This window comes from Balaenoptera ricei, chromosome 9, assembly GCF_028023285.1.
Source record: "Balaenoptera ricei isolate mBalRic1 chromosome 9, mBalRic1.hap2, whole genome shotgun sequence".
Taxonomy (NCBI): Eukaryota; Metazoa; Chordata; class Mammalia; order Artiodactyla; family Balaenopteridae; genus Balaenoptera; species Balaenoptera ricei.
In genome coordinates this window covers 30,152,257-30,164,987 of record NC_082647.1, presented here as the reverse complement: position 1 = coordinate 30,164,987, position 12,731 = coordinate 30,152,257, and the positions used below count along the sequence as shown (strand labels likewise).

Below are 12,731 nucleotides of genomic sequence, written 5' to 3'. Positions count from 1 at the left end.
ACAGATACCATTGAGAACTACTGCGAAGAAAGGAATATACTCAATGAATTACTTTTTAGGAATCTGATATGTCTGCAATTACATGTTAGCAGCCTCAAGCCCCTGGTGCCACTAACATATAATATTTTATACACTCAGTGAGTTTCAAAAATCTATATGTAAACTGTATTTTTAATTGACTCAAGTTTTTAATGTTAAAAGAGGGTTTGCTCATTTTTGAATTAAATGCATAATCGTAGATTTTGGAATCATAGAGTTTGAGTGCTGAAGGGAATTTAAGAAGTAATTTAGTCCAACTGTTCCAGAATTTTTAAAAAACAAAACACTAAAACTATAGAAACTGAGACTCATATCCACTAACCTAGGTAAAGGCAGTGCCGGGATTATGATGTCTGTTTGCTACCTCACCACCTGAATTTCCACATGGGTTTAAGTGGAGGGTTTGCTTAAAACAAGAAAAGAGAGAAAGAAACAGAGTTCCATTATGACATCTCAGTTCTAGTCCCGAGGGGCCTGTTGGAGTGGTAATAAGGTCCATGACACTAGAAAAAATTTGTACTTTCAAATGAAAATGTCAACACATGGCCTGAGTGAAATAATTAAATACTGTACATATTTCCGCACCTCATCTTCTGAGTACAGCAAATACTTGTACTGAAATCGTCTCTCATGGAAAGAACACTTCCCTTCTCACAGGATGTTGAACAATGACCACAGATTAGGAAACTGCTATCACAGTTCCCTAAGCATGTAATCTTGTGCACTGATGAACCAATAATACATTACTGGTTGGTCTTTTTAACCACAATAAAGAGAAGATATAAACACCGTACCCATGCAAGAAGTAAGAGATTTCTTTTTACTGTTCCACAGTATCCTAACATCCCCACGATGATCAGGAAACAGCAAACAGCAATCATGACCGGATGAACCACAGGAAAATAAGTCAAGATGACAGCCTCCTCTACCCTGAAAGAAGAACGATAATGTCATATTATAAATAAAATATAACCAAAATGCACCCAAGACATAGTACAAGACACAACTGACTTGTGTTAATAATCCTTTAAATCATCACGCCTCAAAGCTGATGACTGGATTTCTATCTTCAAAATCACTGAACAATCACCAATTTTCTTGCTTGTTTTATTTTTTTGTCTTGTTTGGTTTAGTTTTTTATACAAGTGGTAGCCTTCCTACCTCAGCTCTTTTAAAATATAAGATAGGGGTCGTCAGTAAAAAGTCGATCTTATATTAGCTCTGAAGCCTTAACCTGAGGAAACCACATGAGACTTTTCACTATTTCTTTTTTTGTTTATAAATTTATTTATTTATTTATTTTTGGCTGCATTGGGTCTTTGTTGTTGCACACGGGCTTTCTCTAGTTGCGGCGAGCAGGGACTACTCTTCGTTGCGGTGCACGGGCTTCTCATTTTGGTGGCTTCTCTTGTTGCGGAGCACGGGCTCTAGGCGTGCGGGCTTCAGTAGTTGCGGCACACAGGCTTAGTTGCTCTGTGGCATGTGGGATCTTCCTGCACCAGGGCTCGAACCCGTGCCCCTGCCCTGGCAGGCGGATTCTTAACCACCGCGCCACCAGGGAAACCCTTTTCACCATTTCTTAACGGAGAAGACTCTCCCTACTCTTCTCTGGTCTGGGACTCCACATGCAGTGCGCACTTTCTCCCCAACAAATGACCTTTCCCAAAGATGCGAAACACTGGTATGGAAGGGAAATTGGTCTGAATTAAAAGGAAGGGAGGAAGATGCTTTCTGCTAAGACTATGAAAAAATTATTAACTAGAGCCATAACAGTAAGAGTAATAATTAAGATAACAAAAAACGACTGTTACAAAGTGCTTACTAAGCTCCATCGTGTTAAGGACTTTATAGAAATATATCTCAGTTAATCCTTAGGAAAATTCAGAGTGGTATATAATACAATCCCCATTCAGAGATGAAGAAACTGAGGCTCAGAGAAGTTAAGTAATTTGCCCCTTGAGATGTTAGTGAGTCAATCCTTGAAACTGGGTAAGAAAATGACATTTGGGGTTTGGTTTTCATTAGCTCAGGAATATGAAGGCAAGAAGAAGTTGGCGATCATTTTCTTAAGGAAAAGTAGCTGTGTCGTCCTTTATACACAAATATGACACGGCTGGCACACTGTCAGAAGGACAGCCGAGCGGTATTACCATAACCACAAGTGTCCTCTAGAACCAGTGGCACACCTTAATGAGAATGCTGGAAAGTGCAAGTGTTGCCATGGGCAGGAAAAACTTTCCAAACGATCGTGGATGAGCACTACCATCTAAACAGCCTAGGGCAGTTACTTAGAAACTAGTGTCTGAGGAAACCCTGATGAAAGAAATCAATCATTAATTATAAAGCCTACCTTGTTTCTGCAGTTAAAGTCAGAACATTATTTAGGTAGTCCCTCATCCAAGCGGAAACTGCCAACACGCTGATGGACATCAACTGGGGGGAAAAAAATACAAACTGGTGACGAAGGATTTATGCACCATGCTCTGCAGGACTCACAATAAAAAATTAAGGATTGTATTTACATAATCATTACGTTTTTTCCTAATTACCATTTACCACCTGTTGAAATTTACTATTACTATAAATATCTGCCATTCTGTTTTGTAATCATGTCATAGCTACTAAATAGAATGTCACTAAACAGTATACAGATAGCGGAACTATTAGATACAGTAGTTCAGGACAGGAATTGTACAGAACAACTAAATTATCCAATGTACAACATGAGCCTAAAACACGGCATATGTAAAAGCAAGGGAGCAATCAAATACTACTGACGCTGTCCAAAACGTCACAGGAGCTAACTTCAAAGGACTTCCGTTGGCTAAAGTTAAACAATTTGAGCATGAAAATAATAGTCATAATAATAATAATAAAGACAACGGTTTAAAACATCCAATATGCTAAAATCTATGAATTCACAATAATAGTTAAACAAAACTCATTAACCAGCTTTGGAGGATGTTGGATATTCAATTCATTATTCAGAAAACTGATAAGAATCCAATATTTAGCCAATCTTTCTTATACAAACTAAAGAAAAGAACCAAAGACTTAATGAAAGTTTTTAATGGAAGAATGTCTGCTAATAAGTACAGAAAGCATGACAGAATGTCACTATTTGCTAATCTTTTCTGAAATAATGGCTCTCTTGGCAAAGATACTCAACGACTGCCAAAATTATCAAGTCAGTGGCTCTCAGTCCTGTCTGTACATCAGAATCAACCAGGACTCTTAAAAAAATTACTGAGCCCAGATCCACCCTGAACCAATTTTTGGAAGTGGGGCCTGGGCATCAAAAGTGGGTAAAGGCTCCACAGATATTCTAATGGGTAGTAAGGGCTGAGAACTACCGCATTAAGTGAAAGGCTGATGGGGACTTTTAGAATGGAGAGATCAGGTTGACGTAAAACACCAGATGCCCTGATCAATCTTAGTATCATAAAAAGAGGCAACTGGATATAATAATGTCCCCAATATGATGCAATCAGAAGTACTCAGAGATACCTTTGAGGTTAATTTAACCAAAAAGTCAAACCTGAATCTAATCAAGCCTCCAGCTCTATCAGTTTATAGGAAATACAAGGAACAGATTTAAACTTGTTAAATGTCACCATCAGGATGCAATCAACAAAATCAAGAATATAAGAAATTTTACAGAACAAATGATCTGGTTTCTTCAATTTAAAAAGCTGGCAGGTGGAAAAAAAAAGAAGGAAGGAGAAACTGTTATAAATTAAAAGAGATTTAAGAGATTGTCCAAGGCAATGTCAGGACCTTGGTTTGGATGCTGATTTAAATGAACCAACCACAAAGAGCCATTTATGAGAAGACTGGTGATATTGGATATTTGAAAATATTTGAAAATATTTACAATAGCCAGGTCATGGAAGTAGCCTAAATGCCCACTGACAGACAAATGGATAAAGAAGATGTGGTACATATATACAATGGAATATTACTCAGCCATAAAAAGGAACAAAGTTGGGTCATTTGTAGAGACGTGGATGGACCTAGAGACTGTCATACAGAGTGAAGTAAGTCAGAAAGAGGAAAACAAATATTGTATATTAACGCATATACGTGGAATCTAGAAAAATGGTACAGATGAACCGGTCTGCAAGGCAGAAATAGAGACACAGATGTTGAGAACAAACATATGGACACCAAGGGGGAAAGCGGGGGGGAGGGGGTGGTGGAATGAATTGGGAGATTGGGATTGACATATATACACTAATACGTATAAAATAGATAACTAATAAGAACTTTCTGTATAAAAAAATAAATAAAATAAAAAATATTGACATCATAAAATAAATTATTGTTTATTATTTTAGATATGACAATAGTTATTACTTTTTTTTAAGAATCCTTACCTTTTACAGATACATGCTGAATGGTTTAATAAACAATCACGATGCATGGGGGTTAAGTGAGAAGTGGAGGCTGTGTTGGTAACTGGGGATTAATTATACTGTGCTTTCTACTTCTGTATGTTTTTAATTGTCCATAACTTAAAAAAAAAAAATTTTTTTTTAAACAGCAACTATCTAGAACACATTCAAAATGAGTCTTCCTGGGAGGCTTTTCTAAAAGCAGAAGGTTAACCCTAAGTTCTGAAGATCTTTCCTATTTTGATGGAAATTTTTCTCAAATGTGCCTTATACTTATCTTCTTAAGTGCAGTATAATGAATTTCAGCTTAATTTGATTTTTAAGAATTTCTGGCATCTTAATGAGCATTGATTACCATTATGTTACAGGTTTTCTGTAAATGCTGAAATAATGAACATACAGGATAGGAATGAGTCTTTATTGACTCAAGGAGTGGCTGTAAACATGCTTTCTGGATAAGGGCTCCTAGGTCAGCAGAACATGTGGAGCTCTGTGACCTCTTGTACAGGGAAGCATGGCCACCTGCCTGGAAAAGCAGCTAGTGAATTCACATATCCTTCATCCAGTTGCAAATACAGTAGATCCCCCCCTTATCCGAGGGGGATATTTTCCAAGAACCCCACTGGATGCCTGAAACCTTAGAGAGTACCAAACCCTATACATACTAATGTTTTTTTCTATAATAATGGGCGGGTAGCATCTACACCTTGGATACAGTGGACAAAGGGATGATTCACATCCTGGGCCTGACAGTGGGAGATTTCATCACGCTTCTCAGAACTGCACACAATATAAAACTTACAAATTGTTGATTTCTGGAATTTTCCATTTTATATTTTTGGAACGCTGTTGACCGTGGGTAACTGAAACTACAGAAAGTGAAACCGAGGATAAGGGGAACTACTGTATTTACTCAGCACCAGCCATCTGCCTTGTACTGTCTGTGCTAGAGTCACAGACCCAACAATGCACAAAAGAAGCAAGATCTCAGCCTTTGTGGAGCTTCTTACCGAACACAAGGAATAAATATGCAAACCAGACAATGACAGACTGTAAAAAGTGACATGAAGCACGGAAAAGTGAAGTAACCTGTTCAAGGTCTTGCAGATTCTAAATGGCAGAGCTGGATTCAAATCCAGGCCTTCATCTTTGAAGCTTCAGGGTTAGTCACTAACTGCCTTCCAAGTTTAGAAACGAGCGTTATATTCCCCAAACAGCGAGGAGATGCACCTGCACCGTATGCAGGGTTCCTTAAAACAAGGGAGGGGAGGGGTTGCAGGGGGAGGCCCTCTGTAGGGGTCAGGCTCAGTCTGAACGTCTGAACTACTTTCTTTGCTGAACGAGGGCTCAGGGCTCAATGGCTTAAAACAGGTTAAGAACCCTGGGATCACAGTTCAGAGGAGAATTAGGCCACTTATTACTATCCTCATTCCTGTTGGGAATGAAGAACAGATTGTAAACCTCATAAAAGTTACCCAGTGGATCAGCCACAGTGTACTAAACATGTTTCTAGCTTCTGTAAACTTGATGCTTTCACATCTGTTCTACATGCTTATGCTGGACACATCTTGGTCTGGACAAACTGACAATATGCCTGAGTCACCTTGCCTTGGCCACCTTCCACCCGCCCTTGCGAGAAGTCCTTCTTCAGGGCCCACAGTTTTCATTTTCAAATACAAACCAACCAATCCGGAGCCCACACTCCCAACCACCCCTTTACTGAGCTCTCTCATTCCAGGCCACTCTACACCTGCCCAAATCACCGCAAGGTCCAGATGCCAGACAACTAGGAACAGAGGCTGCTGAAATTCTTCAAACTAGCCAAAACCTACTTATCCTGCCTTGCCAGTTCCTCCTTGAAGAAGCCCCAGTGAAAGCACTTGCTCAGTCTCCCTCTCTCCCTGCCTCGCGATGGACCCCACCATGAGGAGACCTGTACTCTATCTCTTGGGATCTGTGAGTGTAACAGACTATCTTTTCAATGGCAGTTGTCTCCTGATCTGTTGATCTTACCAAACCTCAATAATCACAGTACCTATTACAACACACAGGGCTAGCAGGGGACCATGGGTTGCTTGATTAAATCTGAGGCTAAATGGTCTCCCTCTACTTGGCTATATGTGGGTCTTCAAATACCTTATATGTTTCAGGGGAACAGGAAAGTCTACTAATGTGCTATTTTATTTAATTACCTTAATTCTTTTGCAGTTATAAATAATTCTCCCCTCTCTTTATCATTCTTCAAAATAAGAACTGATCTTGACTTCTCCATCCTTTAATTTCTCACAGGCTGTTTAGCCAGTTTTCAATATCATAGCTCTAAGACAGCTATCAACAAATTATCAGATTCTTCATTTTGCATAATATAGTATCAGTGGTTGTCATTATATACACAGTACTTCCATTCATAATAAAAATGCCATTTTTTAAAACGGCATATTCCAAAACATTTCTAGTACTGTAGAGCAGTTAAGAGCATGGGTTCTGAAGTTATTCTTTCTTTCAAAAAATATGTATTGATCAGCTGCTCTTTGTCAGGTACTGCGCAATGTGCTAGAGATACATACTGATCGGCAATAACAGGCACCAGCTCAAGTCTATGATGAAATTTACTAAGTGAAGAGATCACGTGTTAGTCAAGTGTTAGTCAACTCATCAGAGACACAAATGTGTAACTGCAAAGTGTAATAAGTACTGGGAAGGAATAATACAAGTTGCTGTAAGAACTTCTTTTGGGGGACTTCCCTGGTGTTCCAGTGGCTAAGACTCCATGCTCCCAATGCGGGAGGCCCAGGTTCTATCCCTGGTCAGGGAACTAGATCCCTCATGATGCAACTAAAAGATCCCGCATGCCACAACGAAGATCTCACACATGCAATGAAGATCCCGAGTGCTGCAACTAAGACCCAGCTCGGCCAAATAAATAAATTAATTAAAATAAATAAATAAATATTTTAAAAAAATCCTTTTGGGGTGACTGACCTATTCCATGGGGTCAAGGGGACTTCTCCAGACAGCTAAGATCTGAAAGATAATTATCAAGTTCATTAGGGAAAGGGAGGTTGAAAAGAACATTCCAGTCAGAAAGAACAGCAAAGGTCCCAGGGTGGAAGGCAGCATGATATGTGCAAGGAAGGGAAACCGGCAGGGGGCAAGAATGGAAAGCCAGGCAGGGGCCAGAACACACGGTCTTAGAGATCATTGTAAGGCATACGGTCTTGACCACAATGACCATAAGAAGCCATTGAATCAAAAAGCCTTGGTTTGAATTTGAATTCCAGCTCTGCTCCTTTTCATCTATATGACTTCGGGTGTGTCATTTAATCTTTCCTAAGCTTCAGTTTCCTCCCACATAAAATGTTATAATAGCAAGTCCAACTTCATAGAGGATTCACAGGATGAAAAAAGAGTAGGATTCTTACACATATTCCCTATTACTATCTTATACATATTACCTCTTCTTTTGACCTCAGGCCTTTCTCTTAATCTTTCTCAGTTTAGGAGACAACTCTTAAATCAGTTCATAAATGTAATCTTCGGATATTTGAAGGTCTAACAAATGGACGGGAAAGGCCGCTCTGGATAGAACTATCTATTGGACTTCCATAGCCATTCTTATTTTTGACATCTCTAAAACTGAACTCATTTTCATTCTTCTCGAAACCTGTGTGTCCCTCCCACTGGTTTTCCTGTCTCGGTAAATGGTATAATCAATGCTTCAGTCACATCCACTGGCACCTTGGCAAGCAGCCTGAACCTCTCCCTCTTCCTCAGTCCTACATCTAATTGCTTTCAAGTCCAACGGATTGTTCCTGAAACACACCTGATAAATTCCTCCCCCTTTCCTGCCACACTGGCTACTTCAAGCCCTCAGTTTCTTGCCAGGCAATTATAATCACCTTATAATAGAACTCTCCAGCTCACAGATTCCACCTCAAATTCACCCTTCAGTTAGCTTTATAAAACACAGATCAAGCTCTTCTGCTTATAAAGCTCTAATAGCTGCCCCTTGTGGCTCCTCCCCATCTCTCACTTCCACTTCCCCCAACTCTCTCTTAGAGAATAAGTTTAAACTCTACAGCAGGACACACAGGCCCTCTTCAGTCACCCTTTGACCTATCTCTTCAACTTATTTCCTGCCAACTCCTTCCCACACACATTCTGTCCTTGGATGACAAAAGTTCTGCTTGTGCTTCTCTGATATGCACCACGCAGACCTCCCAAACCTATGTCTTTGCCCATGCAGTTCCCTCTGCCTGGAATGCAATCCTGCCCCAGCCTTTCCATATCATGAGCAGAGCAACCTTATCCTTAAAGACCAGCTCAAACATCAGCTAGAATGTAAAGTTTTCCTCCCAGCTCCCTCCTTACCCAGAGTCAACGCTCTTGTCTAGACTTCACAGAGCAGTTATCTACCGTCTCCTATTTTTACCCACCCATCTCACTCCACTAGAGGACACAGACCACTGCCTCTAGCCCCATCTCACAGTAGAGTACCAGACCCAGTAGTAAGACCTGATACATATTAGATGAATGAGTGAGAAAATAATTAAAGAAAGATGATTTCAACTTGCCAGATAAGCTAACTATTGGAGAACTTTAGCAAAATTAGGAGATGCTTTAAGTGGAACTGAGCTTTCTATCACTGGAAGTTTTCCAGTAGAGAGATGCTTGCTGAATTACATGATGAAAAATTTATATATCAGGTCAGAAGCTGGCTTAAGTGTTCTCAAAAGTCCTTTAAACTACAAATGTTGCAGTCTACTTAGCCCTGCTGTTTTTTTCACTGTAGTCCCCGAAGCATTGTAGCTGTGCATAGAACATCAGTAGAAATAAATAATATCAACACAAAGCTTTATCTCACAGTAAACAAGCAATTCTGAAAATACACTGCTTTTTATTATGACCTTATTTCCAGCCGCATTAAATGGCTGAGAACAGTTCAATTCTCAAAGAGTGATTTTACTTACTGTTGAGAAAATAATAACAGTAACAACAAATACAGTGCATGCTATAGCAAGAAACTAAGCTAAAATGAGACAAGGTCACTTCAGTAACTAATCCTGATGTTATTAAATCTAGAAGGACAAATTATGCAACCAATTCAGGACTCCTTACTAATAATGGTATTGTCTACTAACTTTCCAAATTAAAATAAAATAATTCTTCAACTGTCATTCATGATGATTAAATTATTAGAACATTGTAGTTATCACATGTAACTAGGTTTATAGCTCCTTACATCTTCTCCAATATTGCAAAATATTATCTGTAGTTCAAGGAAATATTTAGAAAATAACACAAAGATTACTTTAGAGAAATATATTTAATATACTACTTGGCAGGACCTCTGCCACCTTCTGTCTTGCAAAAACATTTAGAAAATGCTAGCTCTCAACAAATATTTATAAAAATGAAATTTGCTGTGTTGCAGATATATTCTGGTTTTGCTTGAATTTAATCATATAAAAAAATAACAAGAATCAAGTCGTTTCCTATATCAGAATTTATTATGAAATGTATACCTATAGTCTCCAGGAAGTAAGGTTGCAGTCAAAAAATAGACATTTACCTCCTTCAACTGTCTGGCATATATAATATATAGTCTTATATAAGGTGACAGTAACACTAATCATTTCTGCTCAAGGCTGACAGAATTGGCTGATGTCTAAAGCCAGCCGCCTAAACTTTTCTTTTTATGTCAAATCTGTTAGCAAAGAGCAGAATGTGGAAGAGAGACCAGGAACGTAGTTACATTTCTGTCTCTACAGAGAACTTGGACGAGTAATTCAAACTTTTAGAAACTCTTTTCGCTCATGATGAAAATGCAAAAATTGAACTAGATGCTTTTAAAATTCCCTTTTTTTCTTAAAAACAAAAGGATTCCAATTGTTATTTATTAAAATGTAAAGGTAAGTCAATTTTTGATAATTTGGAGGCTGGCAGCCCAAGGCAAGTACTTCCCAGGAACATGTCTGTCTCAGTTCCCAAGCCTGCTCCCATGCACCTTTTAATCAGTTCATGCCTCAACCAGCTTCCCTTCTGGGGGGCTGGGGGTGGGGGGAGCTGGGAGCAGCAGAAAAAAGCAAACAGATCAAACTATTTGCCTGAAAGCACGGGCACTGCAAATGATGGCTGAAACAAGTTCCGAAGATTCCTCGTGGGTATCATTTAAGCATGAACATCTACTAATTAGGGATGAATAAATCAATAGCAACTTGGAGCTGTGCTGACTAATAGTTTTTATAGATCATGTTGCCCTGCAAACAGGGTGACCATCCATCCTGCTCTGACCAGGATGGTTCCACTTTAAGCCTCTGTTGTCCTGTCATCATTATTCATAGAGACAACCCCTTATAACTTCAGTCTCAAAATGGTCCTGATTTCCACAATAAATGATCTGGTCACCCTATAGGCAATGCAGGCAGAAGAAGGGTGCAAGGCTTCATTCTACACCATAGTTTCTGTGCAGCCCAATGGCCCAGCCTGTGACTGTTCTGAGTGGGGGCGATGCCTGAGGGGGCCTGTGAGTGCAGTTGGCAGCAGGGCTGGGCCCCAAGGAAGCATCCACACCCTTCTTCTCCTCGAAATGCTTCCTTAAGAAGCATGCAGTGGCCTGTCTTTGCTCAGCTGAGCCAACTGCATAAAAAAAAAAGTGTATTAGCTTCGCCCCTGAGACTAAAGCTTCTTTAATGTTTATTTTTAAAAAGCACTAACATTTCTCGGAGGGCTCTCCTTTATTCCTTAGGAAGAGTTAAAGTAAACTGGAATGCCTTTCATAGTACAAAGTTGGGGGTGGGGAGAGCATCAATTTAAAAAGTAGTATTTTAACATGACTATATAAATGCTGTGTGAATGCAAATACCCACTTGCCAAGAATCTCTTTAGGGTCTGCATGGGTCAGACACCTAAGGTTCACTACAGAAAACCGGAGAAAAAGAAACAGAACATTGAGTCTTCTGTTTTCTTCATCTAGCTTGCATATATCCCAAAAGTGTGAACCAGATTTCCTGTCTGCTTTTTAGGCTTTCTTTTATAAGCTTCTTTTCATATTTTGTCGAGGGTAGTTCCTCTCTCTTGCTACTCTTTGGTAATGGTAAGTGAAAGACAATGGCTCTTATCTGCTGGTGAGAAAAGAGAGTTTAAAACTACAGGTGGGATATTATACTTTTAGAAAATAATAAACAAACGTGATGAATGTTAAGTGCTCACCAATTTCAGGAATTTCCAAAAAGAACCATATGTATCCATTTTTCCAACAGCAGAAAATTATCATCTAAGAATGGCAAACACTCACATCATAAAGCCACAGAAGTTGTCTTTAAAATGGAGGAAAGCTTTCATTTATGAAATACTATGGCATTTAAAAAGTAAAAGTGTGATACATTTGATAACCTATTTCCTTGCTCTATCGTGGCCAGAATGTGAATCATGGTCTCCAAAGGGCTCTCAGGGCAGTTTACTCACGTACACTGTGTCTCATGTGCCTTTTCCCATTACAGATCCATAAAACTCATGACAAACCTCGAAGGTCCGGTATCTGTCTGCCAGCCCCAGTAGAGCTGAACCGGGATCATGCTTCTTTACAAGTGAAAGAGCCACCTCAACAGGTGGCAAATCAAGGTGACCGGATCCACAGCAATGAAAGAATGCAGTGCATCTGTGATCTTGAATATTCTGTGGATTGTTTCCTCTTAGACAGGTCTATACCTCCCACTTAAAAAAATTAAATATGCAAGATACACGTTTTTACTGAAAAAAAAAAAAAATTTACTGTTTGATATTCAACTCCCAGAACAGAAAAACAAAATTATATAGGTCCTCAGTGTTTTTCCAAATAAGATTTATTTTTCTTTCCCTAAAAGCTTTGTTGGGTAGAGAATGGGAGAGGGTACCAGTATAGTAGAAATAGATAACAAAAAGTCTATTTCAGATGCTAGGAGAAGAGTAAAACGATACAGCTTTTGATCCTGGAGGTAATGAGGGCAGGTATCTCAATCCCGCAAAACTAGAGGCCGGTACAATCGCCCTCTCCATACTCAGGATGAGCTCAGGTTCACGCCACACTGGTTTGTTCTCCTTCTAATTCCAATGAGAACTAAAAGCCAGAACTAAAGCCTTGCTCCTCCAGATGGGGCACTCAGACCAGCAGCAACAGTGTCACAGAGGGGCTTTTGAGAAATGCAGACTCTCAGGCCCAGCCCCAGACATACTGAATCAGAATTTGCATTTTAACAAGATGCCCAAGTGATCTGTATGCACGTGGAGGTTTGAGAAGCACTGCTCTAGGGGACTTGG

General features: G+C 39.5%; 1 protein-coding gene across 6 annotated transcripts in view; it reads right to left on the bottom strand.

The window, feature by feature from the left end:
• Window positions 1–12,731, bottom strand: part of TSPAN12 (tetraspanin 12) — a 67,350-nt gene that overhangs the window by 49,844 nt on the left and 4,775 nt on the right. For all 6 annotated transcript variants that reach the window (XM_059933522.1, XM_059933527.1, XM_059933523.1 and 3 more), the window contains 2 exons: window positions 2,390–2,472; window positions 834–969 (listed from right to left, as the gene is read on the bottom strand). In XM_059933522.1, coding sequence (XP_059789505.1) covers window positions 834–969; window positions 2,390–2,472 — 219 coding nt within the window. The remainder of the gene's footprint in view (window positions 1–833; window positions 970–2,389; window positions 2,473–12,731) is intronic.